Here is a 24,151-nt window from a genome sequence, read left to right as displayed (position 1 = left end):
GGAGAAACATTTTTAATGAGAGGTCCAAAATCAAGATCCCACGGGATTGGGAAAAAATCCTAGCCAATGGTAAAAATAAGGAACAAAGGGTTAACCTGCTAAATAATGAATGGTCTCAGCACAAATATGCATAAATGCAAACAATCTTCAATAGACGTTTCTAGGGTAATAAGGTTCTTTTTGGTGATATTTTGAAATTCACCCCCCCCCCCCCCCCACCCACAAACAGGGTTGCTGAGAGTAAATTTTTTAAATGGCAACCCATATCAATCAGCACATTTATTTTAAAGAGATTTAAAAAAGAAAATTATTGTCGCAAATTCGATTTTGATACGAGGAAAACGAAGTTTTAGACGTTAATTTTACTGGAACCTTACATTCCAGTAAAATTTACGTCTAAAATTTCTCATTAAAATTTATTTAATTTAAATAGAATCTCTTAAAATCTCTTTCCTAGAGGTACTCGTTAAAACTAATGTTATTTAAATAGATTTAATTGAAAATCGATTCAGGACAATTTGAAATCCGCATTGCCTGCAGGTTTGCTGCAGCGGGGGTATTTTACTAACTTTTTTATTTTCATTTGAAGCCTTTGAATACATACTAAAGAAGTCCATAAAAAAATATTGCACCAGTAATTAACGCAGGCTACCCTTTTGTAATTTAAATAAAACAGTTTTTAAATTTAACAGTTTTTCTTTATTTTCTGGAATACGCTGTAATTAAAAAAAAAAACTAAATTGCGTATTTAATTCTTTTTGTCATTTTGTCTATGGTTCTACATAACTGGGAACCACAACCACGACACGATTACTTTGGGAACTAGAACTGGGACCAGGTGACGGTCAGCGGCAAGAGGTCTCCTTTCGGCTTTCGGCGTTCAATTTTGCTATTGCTTTGCTATTGCTAGCTCCAAATTGATTAGTCAGACATATACGGTAGACATTAGGCGATATTTTTCTCTTAAAATGGATAAACTTGAAATAGTACCGGATGTTATTGACAAGTTGCCTTCTGAAACAGTTAACGTAAGTAGGACCAGTAAGTTAAACCATGGTTTTCTGTTAGCCGATTCGTGGTTAGCCCATTCATTTTCACTTATGCTCAATAAATTTAATGTTCGGGTACAGTTTCTTAACTGGGCTATGCTAATATCGATTGAAACTATCGAATTGAAAATATTGATTAATAATAATCAATATTTTTCAATAGGCCTATATCTATTACAAAATTAAACTAAGTTATCATAACCTAACCTAACCAACCAAACTTGTTGATGGTGAAAAAATTGCATGAAGGTTTACTAGAATTGATAGTTTCAATCGATATTAGCATAGTCCAGTTAAGAAACTGTACCCAAATGTTCTTATAACTAACTTATCTTAATTGATTTCACTAGGCCTACCAGTTAAAAAATATCGGCTAAGGTATGCCTGCTAACAGCCTATTTTTATAAAGCCAGACGATACGCGACCTTAGGCGTCCGGCAGTTACTGTCATAACCTAACCTAATTAACCAAACTGGCTGATAATGAAAAAATCGAATAAAGGTTAAATTCTGTTCACAAAATAAAATTATAAATGCCTCAAATCCTCAAAACCGTGATGCACGGTTATGAATAAATGGCATTCTAAACAAAATCTTTGACAAAAAGACAAAGTTAGTGTCACCTATGGGATTTGATCTAACCCTTTCAGACCCAGCACACTCATTTGTGTAGGCTAGGTAAATTTTTAAGTCCTGACAACCTTGTGATTTTGTGACAACGATTGTGTAGGTTAGATGTTTATTTGTTTTTTTGAAGTTTCTGGATCTTTCCGGTGGGGCACATGGAAGATTTCTCAGGTGCCGTTTGTCGTCACTAACTGCTGACATCATTAACTGCTGCGTCTCAAGAAACAGACAATTTTATAATTTTTCTATTATTAAATTAAACTGTCATAACCTAACCAAACTAACCAAACGTGCTGATAATGGAAAAATCGAATGAAGGTTTACTAATCTAAAAAATAGTTTTGTTCATAAAATAAAATTATAAATGCCTAAAATTCAATTTTATAATTTTATAATTATAAAATTAAACTGCCATAACCTAACCAAACCAACCAAACTTGCTGATATGAAAAAAATTGTTGACAAAAAGTTAGTGCTACCAGCGGGATTCGAACCCGGTATATTCGGATTATCAGCCCGACACGCTATCCGCTACACCACCGAGGCCGATGGCTCACAACCGCATCGTTGCGCTAATGGTGTTCCCTCAAAGTGACGTCAGCAGTTAGTGAAGTCAAACGGCACCTGAGAAATCTTCCTTGTGCCGTTTTGGGATCTTTAACTGTTGCTCAGACCTGTACCACGCATCGATTGTGCAGGTTATGGAGATCAGCTGGGAATTTTTGTTTTGCAGTCTGCCTTCATGTCTTATGGTAACACTGATTGTTTTGTTGCAATGTCACGGTAAGATAGGATAGGAGAAAGAGGCAACTGTTAAGGTTAATGACTGTTTTATTTATGTTTTTAAACGTATATAATGCTAATTATTGCTGAAACTGAAATGGTTAATGTGATCTTATCTTATCTTATCTAACAGGGGCAGGTCGAGACCCTAAAGCACCTCATCCGAAATCGAATTATTGCGCACCCCAGACAATTGCTTTCTTGTTGACCTACAAGTTAAGGCGCCCAATGAATGCCTGTAACTTCCCAATTAGTTCATCCTCAGGAAGGTATCTACCTCTAGCCATATTTCCAAGAGTTATCAATCTAGCGTCAGAGAGCTCGTTACAATCAAAGAGTAACCAGAGATCAAAGAGTAAGACAATAATAGGTTTTTTACATACCTCAGTCAAATAGTCCAAAAATGGTATTGCTCAACAGCTTACATGTTTCGTTGCGAAGACAACATTATCAAAGCTTGCAACTCGTCAAAAACACATTTAAAACACGAACACGAACACAGAAGACATTAATACGGTACGAATACACAATTGACATTTAGATAGCGCTATCATAATACTGATTTGGTCCGGCGCGGCGCGGGGCTGGTAGCAGACTCAATGTAAGCAATACCATTTTTGGACTATTTGACTGAGGTATGTAAAAAACCTATTATTGTCTTAACAATATAGTCCAGGGGCCGAAAACATGAATTTTGATTCAAAGAGTAAGAGTGATCAGCTGTCTCTTCTGACCTATCACAGTACCTACAGATCGGTTCACCATCATATAAGCCCATCCGTTGTAAATGTTTCCTGAATCTTCCATGACCAGTTATCAGTTCAACAATTAATTTAATTCTTCGTCTGTCTAGTCTCAAGAGGTCACAGGTTACCTTTTTAGAAGGCCTAAACAGAGTAAGCTTGCTGACCCTAAGAAGGCGAACATCGACCCAGCGTTTGCGATGCTTTTCCTTGGCCCATGACGCAATCGCAGAACATGCACTGTTTCGTGAGATGCCACAGAAGGGTTGTGGGCCTATCATTGATGTCGCAGAGGCAGTATTTGCCAATCTGTCTGCAGCTTCATTACCTTTAATGCCTGAGTGTCCTGGCACCCAGCAAAGCGTAAGGTCATTTCTCCTACCCAACTCAGACACAGAAGCAAGACAGTCCCACACGAGCCTGGAGTTGAATTCGTAAGAGTTTAATGCTTTTAAGGTCGCTTGACTATCAGTATAGATGATTGTTTTGTCTCTTATATCTTTGTTAAGATGCTCTCGAGCACAAACCAGAATGGCAGTGACCTCCGCTTGAAAAACAGTTGGGTACACCCCCATTGGAAGACAAATGCCAGTGCCTCCATTTATCCAATGCGCACCTGCTCCAGTGCCCCCATGATCTTAGAACCATCAGTATAGCATTCTAAATCACCTGTGGGTATGGGTCCTTTTCCGCCAGACCAATCCTTCCTATCTGGTATTAGTACTTTGAAAGGCTTTCCAAAGGAGTATTTTTTGGACATGTGATCTGAAGGCAAGTCCAATTCATCATTATGTACCACCTGAACAAATTTGGAGTGCCCTTTATTGTTTCCTGAGGTTGTCCATAAGTTTTCGCATCTAAGGCGTTGGGCTGTTTTACTTGCTACCACCTTTATGTAAATGTCGATAGGTAGCATATCAAGCAGACAGTCTAGAGCCGCTCCAGGACAGCTGCTTACTGCCCCAGTTATCATTATAAGAGCAAGCCTCTGAACTCCTGCTAAAGCTTTGACAGCTATAGTAGATTCCATCTTTGGCCACCACACAAGCGAACCATATGTAAGGGCGGGTCGAACAACAGATACATACAGCCAGTGCAAAAGTTTAGGCTGTAACCCCCATGTACCACTTACCATCCGCCTGCATGCCATAAGGGACCATTTGCCACGCTCAGTGACTTTTTGAAGATGTGTTCCCCTGTGAAGTGATCTGTCCAAAATTACACCAAGATACTTCACCTGATTCTGCAGCTCTATTACAGTGCCCTGCAGTCTTAGTGGGCCGATCCCATCCAGTTTCCTCCTTCTTGTGAAAGGTACCATTACAACTTTCCTGGGATTTATAGAGAGCCCAACTTCCTGGCACCAACGGTCCACTACCCTTAAAGCTCTATTCATAAGGTCAGTTATGGTTCCGTGGAACTTTCCAACCACAAGGATTGCAACATCATCAGCGTAACCTAAGGCGAAAACCCCACTTTCATTGAGGGTCCTTATAAGGTCGTCTGCTACCAAATTCCAAAGGAGGGGAGAGAGAACCCCCCCCCCTGAGGGCATCCTCGAGTAGTTCTTGCCTCGATCGTGTCATTATGGAGTGAGAGCCTAACCTTCCTACTGTGAAGCAAGGATTCAATCCATCTACATATTATGCCGTGAAAACCTCTTGCTCTCACCGCATTAAGAATCGCTGGAGTACCAGTATTATCAAAAGCACCTTGAATGTCGAGAAAGGCACCCAGGGCCACTTCACTGCTCTCTAGAGCTTTCTCAATCTTGCTTACAAGTTGGTGCAACACAGTCTCGCATGATCTTCCTGAGACATACGCATGCTGATTATTATGAATAGGATGTGTCCTGAGAGCTGTATCCATCATATATCTTGAGACCAACTTTTCTAGGATCTTAAGGAAGAAAGAAGATAGAAAAATGGGTCTAAATGACTTAGGATCAGTGTAACTATCCCTCCCTGGTTTAGGAATAAATACGATACGCGAATTACACCACCCTAAGAGAATGTGTCCTAAGGCTAAGCTGGCTCTGAAAAGTTTACAGAGTGGGTGTATAATTGTGTCAAGACCCTCCTGCAAACAAACAGGTCTTACCTCTTCAGGACCCGGCGATTTGAAGGGTCGTAATATCTTACCTTGCTGAAGGTGACTATGCGGCAAGCAGAGCTCCACATAGAATGAGTGGCACGACGGCCCAGATTAGGCCGCTCTGGACTCGCCTCCTCCTGCTGCACTTCAGAAACAATACAACCAGGGAAATGAGTTTTTACCAAAACCTTTAGTATTTCGGTAGGTTCAAAAGCCATTACACCATCCGGTCCCTCAACGGCACCAAGAGTAACATGCCTGTCTCTAACAAGTACCTTATGTATTCTAGAAGTATCCTTGATACTTTCTAAATTTCCACAAAATTTTTCCATGAAAGCCTTTTGGCCTTTCGTACTGCATGGTTATATTCTGTGAGAACAGTATGGTATATATCCCAATTATTGGTTTTCTTAGCTCGCCTAAAGTGGGCCCTTACTCTCTTCCTAAGAGAAGCAAGTTCGGGACCCCACCAACTAGCCCTATTGCTCTTGCCCTTGCGCAAAGGACAATTATCCTCAAAGGATGTAACTAAGCACCTAGTTAGACGATCTGCCGCCTTGTCAAGCGCATCAACTGTGTTTATAGGAGATGTGTTCAGATTTGAGGCAATCCTGCCTCGAAGATCAGCTCTGAAGGATGCCCAGTCAGTTTTAACTGGGCTCCTGAATAAGCGAACCTCGCCGCAGAAATTCCCCAACCTGAAGACAATGTGCCTATGATCAGACAGGGATGGCTCAAGGGACACTGACCAGTCAATAATCCTGTCAGCCATACCCGCTGAACACAGGGTAAGATCAATTACTGATTGGCCTATCCTGCTTAAAAAAGTTGGTTCTGAGCCTACGTTTGCAACAAGTAGGCCGCAAGAAGCTAGGTACTCTAGAAGTGACCTACCTCGGTTGTTAGTGTCCCTGCATCCCCAGGGAAACCAACAACCGTAGTACCAGTCTTCTGACCTCGGCCGATGGGAACAGTCCATCGTCGTCCTGTGGCATGTAAACAGAGGCCAGCAGCAGTTTTATGTTAGATTTAGTACATACAGTCTTAATTACTGTTACGTCCCTTGAACAAAGCTCTAGAACTAGATTACATTTTAGCCCCTCTTTAACCCAAATGCAAGTTCTAGGGTGTGGTACAGATGCAGAGATGATGCTACCCTTAATGGTTCCCATCCCTGCAATTCTAAAATTATTGACCCAGGGTTCCTGAATCAAGGAAAGCTGATTGTTGCCCTCCCCAGAATCCATGGGCTTGCCCTCCAAAAAGGAGGAGTGGGATTCCCCGCTTGAGCAGGTACCCACCTGGGGTAATGATTCCGTTTGTTTACTTTCAGCCATTACTAAAACAAGAAAAGCAAAAAGTAAGCAGTTTAGCAGCCGAACCGTGACCACTCACTACACCTGCTAATGTCCAAGACTGGACCCTTTCGGGGTTGGACCCCTCATCGTCTCCAGCTCAGTCCTGTCACAGCTGCACACATACCTGTAACAGTTGGCGGTAACATTAGCTATCTGGGCCTTGGCCGGATTGGTGATTGTCACCTCCGCCCAAGGCCAGTACTAGAGCAGCCGCTCCCTACCCTAGGGCTGTCTAGTCACGACACAGCCAGCGCTAGATCCGCTGCCTTCAGCGAGTGCAGAGGCACCCCTTGCAGGCTGTGACTTTGCTGAACAAAGTCGACTCACAGCGGTCTTGGAGGAGGAGCTGTCATAGACAGCTCCCCCTCCCTGAGGAGCTTACGCTTACCTCTCGCCCCCGGTTAATATGGTATTATGAAGGTTTCGTCTTTAAAACAAACCTAATCATTAATTTTAGTATTTGAAATCTAGGTTAAAAACCAACATTTATTCAAAATTTGCTCAGGACTTAAAGTGGTCGAGATGACTAAGATTCCCGGGTCTGAAAGGGCTAAGTTAAGTTAGTTACGTACTTAGTAACCTCTTATTCGTCAGCTGAGTATTCTTTACTCTCTATTCACTACCAGTGTTGCCACCTCGTTGTTGCGATTATACCTTTAAGGCGGGCTAAAATTTCCCTAAATTTACTTTGTGTTAAGTACCCTAAAAATTACCCTAAATATTAATATTTGTGTTTAATGCTATATAACATTGTTAAAATAATATAAATCTTACATAAGGTGGTTTAATTAGACTAAATTAGGTTTTAATATCAATCAATATAAAAATTAAATCATAGGCTTACTCGATTCTCGAAAAAACTACAAAATGTTGATATTCAGCTCTATTGTATAGGCCTATACGAAAAATATCAAACCAAGAATTAATGTATTTTTTATTGTATTAACCCATTAAGTTACTCCTTCTAAGGACAATCATCACTTTATAATTTACAGTAGCCTACGGTAAGTTACCACTAGGCCTATACAAAGCTTTAACCTATACATGCAGTCATTTTTTGACTCAATCGGTGGTATTTGTTTACTTTAGGGGCTTCTAACGAATTTTGAAAAAAATGTTTTTTTCTGATTATTTGGCCTATTTTGAACACTTTTTACATTTGGCACTTTTAGGGCAAATGCCTATTTCACCCTGAAAATCACATTTGCAAAAAGTGCTAAAAATTTGTGTGGTTTTTTAACTCTTAATGTGTTTTTACTATTACTTAGGACCTACAGAACTAAATATAATCCAACCTAACTTTATCTACATCTAATCTAATCTAACCTAACCTAACTTAACCCTACCTAACCAATGCTTAGGTTAGCAATATGCCGAAAATAGCGGATTATTAGTTAAACGAAGGTTAGGTTACGTTACGTTAGGTTAGTTAAGGTTAGGTTAGGTAAGCTAGTTAAGTTATTATTTAAATCAATTAGCCTAAAATCACCTGAATATTTGAAATCTAACCTAACCTAACCTAACTTAACCTTACATAAACTAACCTACGGTAACTATATTTAAACTAACCTAACCTAACTTAATCTAACTTACTAACCCAACCCATCCTAACCAATGCTTAGGTTAGCAATATGCCGAAAATAGCGGATTTTTAGTTAAACCAAGGTTAGGTTATAATAATAATCATAACATCTGCTTATTAATACAATAATAAAAACACATTTAAAGAAAGGCAAGGGGGGAAAAACCTGATTTTCTAAGTAAAAATGGCAATTGCTGAAAAATGTTTGCGATTTTCAAACTCAATTTTCAGGGTGAAATAGACGTTTGCCCCAAAAGTGCCAAATGTAAAATATTTTCAAAATAGGCCAAATAATGAGAAATTTTTTTTTTTAATTCGTTAGAAGCCCCTAAAGTAAACAAATACCGTTTTGTTCATGTTTTTTGTAAAATTTCTATTCTTATGCTACCTTTTTGTTTTACCCTATTAATTACCCTAAATCTACTATTACCCTACCTTAAGACTAGTAAATTACCCTAAAAGTCGTAACACTGGCCACTTCACCAAAAACACCGATGGCTGTACATCGTATCATTGTGGTAAGCTTAATGGTGTTACGGACCCCCACAACCTGTTGACGTCATTGCCGGATGCCTAATTCACGTTCGGTTAAGTTACCGGATGTGTATTCTCTGCGTTTTATAAAATATGGTTGTTAACTTATTATTCTAATCTTAATTTTATCTGGTCCAGAGTCGTACGCACGCTGTGCCAGTACTGCCAGCTAGGTATGACTCCGATCGGTGTCGTCAGCAGCAAACGCGTTAATACATAGGCCTAAGTTACTGAACTTTTACTAACTTAAAGGTTACTTATGTCATATTGCAATTTTTTGCCTTATCTACCAAAATTAGGGTATTTTAAGCACTGTTTAATTAACCTTTGGCTTTTTTTAGGGAAATGCCTTATTTCACCCTGAAAATCGTTTTGAAAATCAAAAAAAGCACTAGAAATAAAAGATTTTCTCTTTTTGCTTTTTATGTGTTTTTCTTATTAATTAACTTAGGCCAAGGCCATTTCAAACACCTTTTCCGTCAGACACTTTTTCTGCAAATGCCGTTTTTACCCAGAAAACCAGGAAAGCTGTAACAAATACAGTAGATTCCCTCTTATCCGGACACCTTTTGACCGGACATCGGTTTAACCAGATTACAATCGGCAGAAATGACATCTCTTTAACCGGACAATTTTTATCAGCACATTGGTTTTTAACCGGACTAGATCGGCAGGAAGTGGGCAGTACTGAAACGACTGTTCTCGTGGGAAAGATTTGAGACCAGTGATCACGTGTCTAAATACAATGCTCTCCTAAATTTATTTCAAATATCACAGTAAACGGTCCGTTTTAACAAGTTTTTGGGGACGTCGGTTTAACCGGAATAACCGTTATCCGGATTGGCCTCAGTCCCGAGGAGTCAGGATAAGTGGGAGTCTACTGTAGTGGAAAAATTACACATTTTTGGATATGCCGAAACCAAATTAAACATAATCCAACCTAAACTTAATCTTACCTAACCTAAACCAAGCTTACCTAGGTTAGCAAAGTGCCGAAAATGAACGATTTCTGGTAAACCAAAGATAGGTTAGGTTTTATTAGGTTTGGTTAAGTTAGGCTAGGTTAGTATTAAGTTATTGACACATTTACCATTCAAATGTGTCAATATTTAGTGATTTATAATGCTTTTCACAATTTTCAAACACGTTTTTCGAGGTGAAATAACTTAAGTTAAATGTTTGCAGAAAAAGTGCAAGAGGTGAAATGATTAACTTAAGTGATTGAAATGGTCTAAATAATAACAAAAATACCATTTACAGTACTTAAAGTACCTAAAAAAAAGTTTTTCTAGCGTTATTCTAAATTTTCAAACACAATTTTCAGAGTGAAATAAGTTTACTTAGGCATGTCCCCCAAAAGTGCCAAAGGTAAAAAGTGCAAAATAGCCTAATTTTGGTAGATATGACCAAATAAATTGCAATATAACATAAGTAGGCAGTTCAGTATTAAGTTACCAAATAACACATTGATGTGATATAACAATCTAAGTTAAACACATTCTAATGCCATATCCATTGGCTAACTTTTCTATTTTAACATTTTCAGAGGTCTGACACACATTAAGTCAAGTTAGCCTAGCCTAGGTCCTACTTGACCCAACTAGGCCTCTAGGCTACTTAGATTAGGCTACCAGTAGCCTACTTGAAGAATGAACAATGATGCTTCCCCAGCTAACTTAGTGTTCCCATAGGACTTTTTTCAGAAATGATAGCCTACTGTGTAGCCTACTTTAGGCCTATCAACTTTAGGCACACACCCTCAGAATCTTTGTTTATTAATTTTACAAACTGCACATATTATCCTATGGAAATTTTTACCAGGCCTAACTTACCACTTTTCTTTATTTAGCCTATTAAATTACAGGTAACATATGATGGACAGTATAAAGTGGACCAAGGGAATGAACTTACGCCGACCCAAGTGAAGGATATTCCTGATGTGAAATACATTGCCAACCCAAATGATTGGTATACTCTCTGTATGACAGGTAAAATTTTACATTTTGCTCTTAGGCCTACCGCACACGAGAAAGACTATTTCGTTATAGTTATGAGTCAAAAAGTTGGCCTCATAGTGGTAAATCTGAGGGTGCTTACGGGCTGACCACAGCCAGACAGTTGGCAGACAGTCGAGACATTTTGGGGCTGACCGATTTTCCCCCTAGACTCAACTGTCGTGTCGTATTGATAAAGGCATAGAGACAAGTTTGAACACGCACACTGACGACTTTTGTTGTGTGTAAGTTACGCTACGCAGTCAAGTGCGTTATGGCTGCAACAAGTGCAAGTGTTTTGGGAGACAAAAAATTGAAGTTTTTTTTGATAAAGTGGAGGCACGGCCCCCTCTTTTAAAGGAGTATTCAGAAATTATATTAAACACTGTTATAACACTCATTAGTCAGTACATGAATAATTTGTCCAGATATTTCCTCAAATCCGAGTATAAGAGATAAACGGGCCTTTCAAGGTTCTCGGACTGTAAATTGGATGCACCCAGTATTTTCTTTTATATTTTCTTGCACAAAATCTGATCAGTAACGGACATATGTCAACGGTTTCTGTGGCATATCCATTCCTTTTGACACTCAAAAGACGTAGGTACCCACAGTCAACGACCAAACAGTCTGGACAACTTTTTGATGGTCCACCTGACAGAAGGCCGACAGCCGGTCGACTAAAAGTCTTTTGTGTGTGGTAGGCCTTAGTGTTACTGTTAAATAGGTATACAGTAAACTATAGCATTGTTTTAAAATCCTTATTAAGAGTCCTTGAAGGCTAGCGAATATCTTGGATAATTTCAAACTGCTGCTGAAGAGTTAGTTAAATCCAAAAATAGTTTTTCGAACACCACAGTAATTATAGGCCTAATGTAAATATTTAGTACACTGTGAGATTAGAAATGTTTGTTTGTTGCTTTGAATGTATTTCCAATGAAGTCCAAGGAAGCCAACGGCCATTTTGGATTTCCAATGATAATAAATAATTTTGCTATTTTCAAACAGCCGCTGAAGAGTTATTTGCCACCTCAAAATATTTCTTCAAATACCAAAGTGATTGCAATTTAAATATCTAGTGTACCGAGAGATAAGAAGTTTACTTTGTAGTTTTTCAATTGTTTTATGAGTTAGAACGTCTAGGCTCCAAGGACTCTTTAGTTGTTGCTTGCACTTTAACTGAAGTAAATAGATGCAAATTTTACGTCCCTTTAAACTTACCCACTTTTAAATCTGTAAAAAAATTGGTTATTGTTTCTGACACCCAATTCTTCTAAAACGTTATAATAAAACATGCTTTTAAATTTTTCTTTGACATCATATGTCATTCATTGGACTGAGACTAAATCACAAAAAGACGAAACCGATAGTCATTTGCCATTCTCGACTTCGATCTTCAATTGACTTAGACTCCATAAACCCAATCACAGTTAGTGGCAAAGCACTTCCATACTACGACAGTGTAAAGAATCTTGGCATGTCTTTCAACTCTTCACTTACTTGGGATAGGATATAGGCTAGCAGTAACGGAGACAAGAAAACAGGTTTTTGCCTCAAACATTCACTGAAAAGATCACAGGATTTATTACCATAACACACTAAACTACATCTGATTAAATCACTTGTACTACCCCACTTCAGTTACTGCAACTCATTGATCAATGCATGCATGGTATGCTCCAGCGGTCACAGAATTACTGTTTGAGATTTGTCCATGGTCTGCGACGTATAGAGCGTATCACACCATACTACCTTGAGGCACACTTCCTAAAATTAAATTATTAAAGATTCATCAAAATTGTGTCATTGGTTTTTTTAATTTTTTAAAACCGGCTCCCCAAATTATTTCAAATCTTATTTTAAATTTGTGTCTCAGGGTAGTTCACAAATGTCTCGTTCTTCTTCGATCACATTGCGTATACCTCATCATGTGACCACGGCTTATGACTTGGCTTTTGTTGTTATCGCTTGCCGTCTGTGGAACGGTCTACCCCTGCACATTAAGACACTTGAAAAACATTACCAGTTTGTGGCGGCACTGAAGAAGCTATACATTGAGCAGATGGTCTCGGCTGGCGTGTCCTACAGCTACTGTTTCTTTGCGCGTTTGCTGATGCGTGTATTCAAGAGTGTGTGAATGTATTTTTTTTTGTTAAATTTGCATGTTTTCTTCTTTTTTTCTGAGAAATATAACTTTATCTTAAAAAATAAACAATTTTTCATTTCATTAATTTTATTTCATTGACACTATTCATTGTACCAATCATGTACAGACGACAAATAAATATATTTTGATTTGATTTGATCAACACTAAGTTACAAAATTTCTTAAATAACTTTTTTGTCGGCGGTGAGGCTTCCTTTTATTACTACAGTCGGATATATATCAGCAATAACCCCAACTCACTGGGGGACTGGTGGGAATTTGTGGTTTTGGATGGGGGAAAACACCCTTTTCATTGTGACAATAAAGGATAATTTTACAGGAAGACGGGTAATTTTACGGGGAAATGGGACATTTTCACAATAACCGTGATAAAATCCCTAATACCCCCGCCGCAGCAAACCTGCAGACTAAGCAAATTTCCATTTGACTGATTGGATTTACACTGAATTGTGTACTTAAAAATATAAAATTTATTCCCTATTTAAATAGAATTAGTTTAACAAGTACTTAGGTTTGCTGCATCAGGGAGGGTAAAACTGTTTTTTTTTGTAAAATGTTAATAGTTAGTAAGAAATAAAAACATTTTCCAAATTTGATCAAAATATGTTCATAAACAAGCAAACTACAACAGTTGACTTATTCTCCTTAAGAATAACATGGGAATTTTAAATTTACAATTTTTGGAATTTTCTCCGTAACCATTAGGCGCATAATAACACTTAAATATACTAAATTATTTGTTTTTTAGAGCTCTACAAAATGGTTTGGAAAGAAAATGCTAAATTTTATGTTTTTTTGGTCAAAAATGGGAAAAACCTATTTTTACCCCATAAAACCCCCCGTAAACCCCCGTTCCCATGGTCCGATCATGCTGGATCGCGAACTCGTTCGAATAAACGTAGGTTTACAGTTACACGTTTGTACCAAATTTCATCAAAATCGGATAATTTTTGCTCGAGTTATCGTGCTAACGGACACATATATACTGTATATATATATATATGAATTTGAACGGATGGTGATTTTAGCCTCTAGGGACCTCAAAACGAAAAAAAAATCGGTCCCGCGTCCTGGTCTTACCATGAGTACTACGGTAATAGCTTATTCCCTATATGGGAAATTCGCTAAAACAGGAATAAAATCCCTAATTATTGCAGGATAAGATCCCTTTTAGCGAATTTCCCTATAGGAAAGTAGCTATTATCGTAAGTGTATTATTATATTATTATTATATTATTATTATTATTATTAAGACACTTGAAAAACATTACCAGTTTGTGGCGGCACTGAAGAAGCTATACATTGAGCAGATGGTCTCGGCTGGCGTGTCCTACAGCTACTGTTTCTTTGCGCGTTTGCTGATGCGTGTATTCAAGAGTGTGTGAATGTATTTTTTTTTGTTAAATTTGCATGTTTTCTTCTTTTTTTCTGAGAAATGTAACTTTATCTTAAAAAATAAACAATTTTTCATTTCATTAATTTTATTTCATTGACACTATTCATTGTACCAATCAATTACTGTGTGTAAGTGGCACAGTAAGACCTAGGCCCGGGACGGATTTCCTTTTTCATTTTAATGTCCCTAAAGGCCAAACACTGCTTACGTTCAAATTTATATATATATATATATGTATATATATATACACGGCCGCGCCCGGGAAGCCAGTCACATAAAATATACACTGGAAGTCAGTCAGTTGCACCCCCCAATATATTTCAAGACTATGATATATATATAATATATATTGGTAAATATCTTAAGCCTAGACATATCTGAACGTATATATCTCATTTTTTCTTAAAAAAAACTAAAATATAATTACGTAAAAAATGCTATGCTAATGCAGTCACTACCGCATTTGCATGGGAAAGCCAGTCACGTAAAATTTGTGCTGCTAAGCCAGTCACTATATATTTTACCGCATACAACTGGAATGCAGTCACTGAAAATCCACCGGGTATCCTGTCACTTCAGTCACTTTCACCCCTGCCCTTCTACTTTGTGATATTTATTTGTTCTACAAGCTTGAAAATCCGCACCTCAAACAAACGGATTATGCTTCAGGCATTGAGCACTCTCATGACCAATCTTTCGCACTTCATTTTAATTAGTTGTCTTCCAGATTACTTACCAATTACTATTCTACAGATTAAATACCTAAATGCCAATGTAATTTTTGGTCGTCTTAATGGTCGTCCTGGCAACTGTGGATACAAATATGTACCGAACTAATTCGCAAGCGCAAGGTGGGAAGTTATTGCTTTATAGTCGCACAATTAGGCCTATTGTTGAGTCCTTGGAGGCAAGCGGCCATCTTGGATGATTTCAAATACAGTAGCTGCAAAATTTATCGTCGTAATATTTTTCAAACACCAAAGTGCAAAGCTATTTATAATTTAAATAGCTAGTATACTGTGGGATTAGAAATGTTCTTTGTAGTTTTGAATTATTCTCCAAGGGAGTCCATAAAATAAGCTAACGGTCACGGTCATCTTGGAAAAAGGCCAACTAATACGAAAACAATATCCTGTGTTGCGCGGGCCGTAGCACACAAATAGTTTTCCCGCCTCAAACAATCAAAGGCGCGTGGAACAAGGCAAAATTCTTGTCTCTCTTGTGGCGTGAGGTCGGGGCGGGCCTAACGGGTTCCATTGATGGGCTACCCGGCTACCGACCGACCTGGGGTAGCGACTAGCGAGCCAGTGGATGCAAGGTTCTGCCGGTTATTTCCATCTTATTGCTGGTTCTCGAGCTTTTTGAGCTTGTTGTACAGTGAAATCTTACTTCCCTATTTTATATAGCCACAATCAAAGCGATTTTTACAAGAAAGAATGAAGATATAGACTCAGTGATGTGTGGTTACTTAATCAAATCATGCTCCTTGATTGTTTACCCTTTTGTAAGAGCCAATAATCAATCAACTTATATTTCTTTATTTTTCGATTTATTATCTATATAAATTCAAGAGGTAGCCCTGTACCAGGTTAACACATATACCGATTATTTTTAACGTGTTTTCTTTGAGTTACGCCCCATGGGATTCCAAATTTTTACAATGTTTAGGGCCTACATTTTTGAAGAATGTAGATAACAGAATGTTTAACGAAGTCAGCTGTAAATGCTGTCAATGCAGTGCTTTGATTTTGCAGTCCAAAAGGTAGAAAAGATTTGAATTGTGAAACTTTTAACTTTTGCTACGGGCTTGTTAATTGGAGATTGTGACTTTCTTAATTTAAGGAAGTAAACGTATTAACATGACGTGTTTGGAGTGGGATTTGAAATATGTGACGTGTATCAAACTTTTTCTCTTCAAAATCCTCTCCGATGTAAAACACAGGTATGGCAGCTAGGTTTATTAGAATTCAAAAGTTTTTTATGATAAAAATTGTCCTCCAATGTTTAGAAATTATTTTTCGATCAAGTTGTTTAATGAATAAATAATTGTTTTGCCAAATTATGTTTCGAAACCAGGAACTAAAAATAGATCAGGAAATAGATATTTTAGTTCAGAAAACAAAGCCAATCAAATAGGCCTACTTACTTTTTAAATAAAAACACTGGTCGGATGGTTTTTAACTTTGCTGTTTATTTACTTCAATAAATGTCTAATAAAAATCAACAAAGGTACTAATCTATATAAATACAATTAGAGTTTTGTCTGTACATTGCTCAGAATCATCAATTTTTAGGTTATTTTTACGTTTTAAACATTCAAGAATCCGAAACAAGTTTCATCTAAATTATTCCGTTATCATCTCAATCAATAATTATTATCTCAATTCCGTTGTTGTCTATCTTCCGTCTGTCACAGTCCAAAGGCCATTTTACGCGGCCTTCTCCTGAAAAACGAGAGTACCTATCAAGATCCTCGAATCATTTTAATGTATTCACTGGATTGGCAAAAGTGTCTTTAGCTATTAAAATATGGCCTCACTACTTTGTAAAAAAACTTGCGGACGTTTAAAACCCAATTTTGTGCGATTTTTGTCAAGTTTTCTCACAATGTCATCATATGAAATAGCGAACAGCTGTTCGGATCAAGATTATTTTTCTCTAGCTGTCACTGATATGTTTACATTGAATATTGTTTACAAATACCGCAATCATTTCAGATCACGTTTCAAAAGCAAATCCAAACCAAGTTGGATTAAAACCGTTTTTCCTTACATAACGGATTTAATTAATTGCAAGTGCAATAATGTGTAGGGTAACCGTAAATGAAAATAGAGCTTCTTTGTGTATACAATTTATATTGAGTTTTGGGTTGATAACCGGGGAAAAGACCTTGACTCAGTGTTCTATATGCCTGGAAAACTTACATTTTTTACATAAGCGTTACCAATAGCTTACATAAAAGGTTTCAACTCGTTGACGGCACTTCAATGGTGGTTGTGTAAAGTGTTTAGAGACAACTGCAGTGGGTGATTGTAACAGAGGTTTACGGATTATGCTCAAATCGTATTTCTAATGTGTCTTCTCAACGCTATGTGCTGCTCGCTGGACCATACGTCCAATAGACCAATTGCCCATCTCTTGGGTTCGTAGGCCTAAACAATTATTCATAAGTTGGTAGCGCATATCACTCAGTGTTCCGTACGGACAGGACAAGAGCACCTTTGATAGTGAAATTGCCAACCTGAATGTTTAATGGCGAGGTTGAGGTATAGTATTTAAACTATATATCGTTTGGTTAGTTAGGTAAGGTTAACCTAACCTAACTAACCAAACGATATATCGAATTAAACAATCGAATAATCAATATTACTCATTTGGTTGTTTGTACCAACAGATATATCTATTACGCATTTTTTTTTTTTTACTTGAAACGGTCAGATACTGTATTTGTTTGTATATAATAGTTTGGCCAGCATATCTGAAAATATGCAAACCAATAGTTTTTCTTTATTTAGGAAGGTTTCAACTGCCCACTAGAGGATCCCCGTGCGTAGAACGGGCACACAGCTAGTAATTAATATTTAATTAATACATCTTATCTTACTAATATTATAAATGTGAAAGTTTGTGTGTTTGTCCTCAATCATATAAATCGGTCGGGTAGAAGAGCCAAACGAACTCGGAAAATAAAAACAATTTTTTAAAATACATATATAAGACTAGAGGACCTATGCTGCCCCGCAGTATTGAAATAAATACCATTAATAAATAAATAAATATCAATATGCCGATGCTTGATGTGAAATCTCTGCGTGCATACCTTCAATTTGAGGCTTCAATCATGAAAATCGGTCGGGTGGAAGAGCCAAACGAACTCGGAAAAGAAAAACCAAAACTCCCATAAGCACATGGGAGCAAATTTAGTTTACGTATAAACTGAGTGATACAATTCGCTAAAACATCCTGTAGGCCAAACATATCTTGAAAATCCTATTTTTCATTATCTACCAACTATAGCAGGCAAGATAAGTTTTAAAATGTGATACTTTTTTAAAATTAATCACTAACAGTGAAATACCACCGCCGAAGCAAACCTGCAGAATAAGCGAATTTCCATTTGCGAGATTGTATTTACACTAAATTATCTCATAAAAATATTTACATTCATTCCCTATTTAAATAACATTAGTTTAATGAGTACTAAGGTTTGCTGCAACTGTACGAGTTAAAAATCGGGGTTTAGATGGTTCGTTATTTTATTTCCAAAGTAGCGAGGCCATATTTTAATAGCCAAACTCACTATAACCAATCCAGTGAATACAGGAAAAAGATTTGAATCATAATCGGTAATATAGTTTTCTCGGAGTAGGCAGCGTAAATTTACATTTTGTCGGTACAGACAGAATGACAGAAAGACAGACAGACAGAAATTGAGATGAGACTAGTTTGAGCTTTCATAGCCTAGAAACGTAAAAATAACCAAAAACTGCATGATTCTACGCAATAGACAGACAAAACTGTAATTTTATTTCTATAGAAGAAGACAACATTTGCACAGTTTCAAGCACTCGACACACGACAAGCTGACAAGCTGGTCTGAGTCTGACACCATTGAATCACTGTAAGGGATGCGCGTAGAGGTAGAGGAACATTCAGATGACTTCTGAGAATTTCAACTTTCTCGTTTTGCAATGTGCCGTTATAGCCTTACTTGGAAGAGGAGGATTTTTGGACCACGAATGAGTTTGTTATGTTTAGTTTTAAATAAATCCGACCTCAATATAAAATAGCAAATGCAAGTCCGCAGTAACAAAAACGTTTATTTTTACGGAATAACTAAGTTCTGGGTCAAAAATAAGTTCTAGACCAGTGGTATAGCCAAAAAAAATCTTTTTCGCCATAATATGAGTACAAACTTTTGAAAATTTTACATGAGCCTTATGAAAAAACATTCCGCTATTATTGTCATTTGTTTACATTTTAAGACATAACTCGGCGTTCTGTACCCACGGGCACCTCAGCTTGCGCATGCGTAGAAAGCTCTTGAAGCACTTTCCGAGGTAACTGTTGTACTTCTGATGTGTGTTAGCTTCTGACATAAAATTTTGTCAACTAGAGACAGAGAGAAAGAGGACGACTCGACTTTGCTCCAGTTCATTAAATCGTTTGATGTATAAGAATTTGTATTACATGATAAAACTTTCCAGAGTAATGAGTTTCTAATCCATTAAAAGACTATCCTTACATTATCCTCAGCTGTAATACTGTTTATTTAATACTTTTGCCAATATAAACGAGCGATACATTTCATTTTTTATTTTTAACGCTTTTTATAATAATTATTATCACTAAATTACTCTTTTCGTCAGTTATCGAGTCGTGTCGTTGTCAATAATGTCGTCTGATTCTGACTGATGTCAGATGTTACACTGAATCGGTCACAGGGATAATAATTAGTTGTAACCTACCACTAGCTTACCTAACTAAGTTTGATTGTTGCTATTTGCAGTGTGGGATGATTGCACTGGACAGTTTAGCTATCTATTTCAGAAAAATAAAGTTTAAAATAAATCAAACTCTAGGATCTGTTCTTAAGTTGTGGCCGTTTTGAGATGGATGCTTTCAGAACTCAGTTTAGCCTAGCCTGAACAACTGGATTAGTAGCTTGACTTAGTGGTTCATCCATGTTTAGTTTATTAACACTAATCAATGCCTATTCTAGATTATACGTGCCTTATTCTACTCCGTTTTAAAACTAATATACATAGGCATAACCTTTAATTTTTGTATTAAATACTGGGTGCATCATTAAGGTAACTCGGTTACTAGATTTTTACCTTAATTACAATGCCGCAAACTGTTTTTAAAAATATAGATTCATTCTAAAGTTATGAGGGTTTTCTAAAACTTTATTTTTAGCCCATTATAACATTGTGCATTTACAAACTAAGACCATAATCTCAAAATAGTGCTAGATAAATATAAGTATACACTACCAGTAATTGTCGACCAATTTTCACTTGGTTATGACTGATGTATTTTTTTTGGCCGCCATCTTGGATCCGCCATTTTGAAATGTGATAAATTATTTTAAACATGAAGGGGGTGTTGTGACCTATCATTTCTAACTACTTTTTTAAGCTGAACTTAATTCCATGATCCGTTTTTCATTTTCATTTTTTGATTTTTAAATATTGACATTTTTACCAAACAAATTGCAATATTTCATAAATAAAACATGATAACAAAAAATGGATTGCGGCATTGAGTTTAGCTTAAAAAAGTAATTCGAAATGATGGGTCACAACACCCCCTTCATATTTAAAATAATTTATGACATTTCAAAATGGCGGATCCAAGATGGCGGCCAAAAAAAACATCAGTCTTAACCAAGTGAAAATAGGTCGACAATTACTGGTAGTGTATACTTATCTTTATCTAGCACTATTTTGAGATTATGGTCTTAGTTTGTAAATGCACAATGTTAAAATGGGCTAAAAATAAAGTTTTAAAAAGCCCTCATAACTTTAGAATGAATCAAGATTTTTAAAAACAATTTGCAGCATTGTAATCAAGGTAATAATCTAGTTCGAAATAATGGGTCACAACCCCACCTTTACATTAGAAAAAAAATTTTGCATCCAATATGGCGGATCCAAGATGGCAGCCGGAAATGACCACCTTGTCAAAATGAAGTACTTACTACCCAACAATGTTTGGAAGTGGTCTGGGATTGATATTTGAAAAAATGTAGAAAAAAGTTGGGGAGGGACAATTAAAACTCATCCTGTATAGGTAGGTAGCTTTAGGCCTACAGAGGATGAGTGTTTATATTTATATCACTTATATTTATATCTCTGTGGTTAGGTTTTGGTTATGTTTGCCTTAAGATGGCTATAAGCTTAGGACTAGATATCAAATAAACTCCCAATTAACTTATAGTGTAGCCTAGCCCTAATTTGTCAGTGTCAATGAAATAGTGCAATATCAAGGACAACCAAACTAGGATATACAACCATGTTTATACCTAAGGTTCCTTTTTGGTACACACCAACAAGGATCAACCGTAATAGTTTTCAGTCAGAAAGTGTCCTGAGTTTCCGGAAAATTGTAACTTATAACATTTTAAAAATTAAGGGTAAATTAAACGTTTCGGTTCTGGTTTTGGAGCGAGTCCAAGTTCTTGCAGTGACTAATACTTCAAAGGAAGGAAGGTTGGAAGATTTTCTTACTGCTAATAGCCTTTTTTGAATTCAGCGTGAAAAATACTGGGTAATTTCTATAGTTTGGGCCATTTAGGGGAACCAAACAAATTTTTAAAAACTCTTCTATCTGATCATTTCAGTAAACTATGATATTATTATATGAATAGAAGTTAAATAAGTGTCAAGAAAAAATATACCGCAAATTATTATTTTTGGGGTAGAATTACATTGACCAAGGAATACTCTCAAAGTGTAGTGTAGTGATAAAGTTTCCCGAGCGAAGCTCGGTCCCCAGGTACTTGTTGTCAAACAACGCAATAATGTACGTTATTTCATAAAATTTGTACCTGAGAAATTTACAAATGGAAAATGCATTTCTCGTAAGTGTAAGAAAATCTTAAAATGATACGATCTTAAAACGAGCAATTCAGTATTCTTATTCAAAACACCAAACACCCGCCACTGGATCAAAATATGCCCGCACGGCACAACCCGGAACGGTGAGAAGCCCCTCTCGTACAATTTAAATTACGTACATAAGCCAAAAATTAAAAAAACATGATTTAGAACATTTTACTTTTTGTATACAGAATCCACTGTTTTTAAACTTACCTGACCAAAAAATAAAATAAAGTAGTAGCCGACAAAAATGTTCCGTGGAAATTTACCATGTCACGTTTCATAAAACATTTAAAATAATCGACTTTATTTGAATATTTAAAATGAAAAGTACCGGGGGACCGAGCCGTGGCTCAGTATGTTTATTTCGATTGTAAAAGATATATAAAGGAAACTTGTGTTTTCTTTATAACTAATTTCGGCTTTTATTGTTTAAGTTTCAGCGGAATTTTAATTTACTATGATGTAACTTTAAATGGACAATGCAACACATTGATTTATTTTAATCTTACACATTTCTGTTATTGTAAATAAATCATAGAAATTTTAAAAAATAAAAGTTGTATTTTTTTAAATGCGTTCCTTATGAAGGAATTAATATGCGATCACAGGTTAATACAGTAGCAATCAGCTACACAGCATGAAAACAGCACAGTGTATGTAAGGGGTGTGATTTATTTATTGGTACTAAATTAAGTCATTCTTCAAGTATAAGTAAAACTTCAGCATGGGCATACTCTCTAACGTACTATCATATGATGGATTAGCTGAAGGCAGATAAGTCCGATTCAAGCTTATATTGCTTACTATAAAGATTGTTGTAATACAATTAATTTTAACTAGTGGTCGTCCAGTGGTCGAAAACTCGACCAAAAATATGTAATGTACAGGTTTCAAATGATTTAGGCCTAAATTTTTTTTTTCCTGTGAGAGTAACTAAGGACTTCTGGATAATTTAAATATGATATTTATATGTTTCTTACTCAGGAACAATGCCGTTCCGGGACACTATATAAATGGACGTTAACGTGATTATAAATTTGCATTTTACATAGTCAAAATACAATAGGTATTGCGCAGCCATGATATGTTAAGTCATTAACCTTGGTTCACTAATAAAAACTACACCGTAAACTTACTCAAACAAAACAAAACTTGCTTACTGTACAGCAATAAATCACGTAAAGAACAAAACAAAAGAAAATGTAGACTAGAAGACTACTGATACCGTATTAATCCTAGGCTACTACTACATGATGTTTCAGAACAGAAGTATGGGGATAAAAATATTAAATAACTCATAAAACACCATAAAATCATAGTACTGTACTTAAGTCTTTCTGGTAATAACAACAGTGATAAAAATAAGATAAAGATAACAATGATGTAAAACACCTCTTATTATTTCTCTCCCATCCACAAGTTGTCATGGTTACTAATCACTCAACGACCCAACCACAAAATATTGTAGTGTTGTGACAGCAGACAGGAGCAGACGATTGTCAGTGTCAGTGCAAGATTGTCAGTCTGTAGGTGCGAGCGTATAGCTTGACCTTGACGCTACTGATCGATATTTCTCCGTTTTGCTTCCATCTTATTTTTGTCAAATGAACTGTAATATTTCAATAATTGGGAACCTACTGCACATAAAAATTACCGTAAATAGTTAAATATATCGTTCTTATCGAAATATTAGACTGAAAAACACAGTTCATAAAACATTTTCTTGGGATTTGTGAGGTTATATAATATGCATCATGATGATGCGACTCCAGTTAAGCGAGGTTCTTCTGTATTTGCAAGTTAAAGTTACAAATAGAAAACCCATTATGGTTTGTATTCAATGACCGATGTATTATAAAAAATAAATCATAACTTATTTTGATATTAATCAGAAGCATTCATTACAGCTTGCAGCACTTATTGGTATATGTAAATATCCCAGTTACTATTACTTAAAAAATAAAACACGAAATTGTGTGGCCATTCAATTTTTATAAACACAGTGTTAAACATTTGACTCTGCAGAATACCGGATGGTAAAGAGTGTTTGGTTTAAAGAAAATAAAATAAAAATAGTTTAACCAGCTTTACTATTTATTTTGAAAAATAATAGATAGGAAACCATAAGGATATGTATGGGATTGAACTGAAATAATTACAGGAAAACTTAAATCGTAAAGTCCACAATCTGTACATCGTTAGAGAGCGAAAGAGAGAG

General features: G+C 36.4%; 1 protein-coding gene across 2 annotated transcripts in view; it reads left to right on the top strand.

Annotated features, from left to right (window-relative positions):
- Positions 1-24,151, top strand: part of LOC128982630 (protein D2-like) — a 113,466-nt gene that overhangs the window by 30,896 nt on the left and 58,419 nt on the right. Inside the window, exons 1-2 of one of the 2 annotated variants that reach the window (XM_054401581.1) lie at positions 811-1,028; positions 10,634-10,757. In XM_054401581.1, the coding sequence (XP_054257556.1) occupies positions 969-1,028; positions 10,634-10,757 (184 nt within the window). In that variant the 5' untranslated portion in view covers positions 811-968. Of the gene's footprint in view, positions 1-810; positions 1,029-10,633; positions 10,758-24,151 lie in introns of those variants that run through there. The other variant, XM_054401585.1, reaches the window with a different exon arrangement.

Source organism: Macrosteles quadrilineatus, unplaced genomic scaffold (assembly GCF_028750875.1).
Source record: "Macrosteles quadrilineatus isolate MER2022 unplaced genomic scaffold, UCM_ALF_1.0 Scaffold_1__1_contigs__length_201487025, whole genome shotgun sequence".
NCBI classification, from domain to species: domain Eukaryota; kingdom Metazoa; phylum Arthropoda; class Insecta; order Hemiptera; family Cicadellidae; genus Macrosteles; species Macrosteles quadrilineatus.
This window is presented reverse-complemented; position numbering and strand designations above follow the sequence as displayed.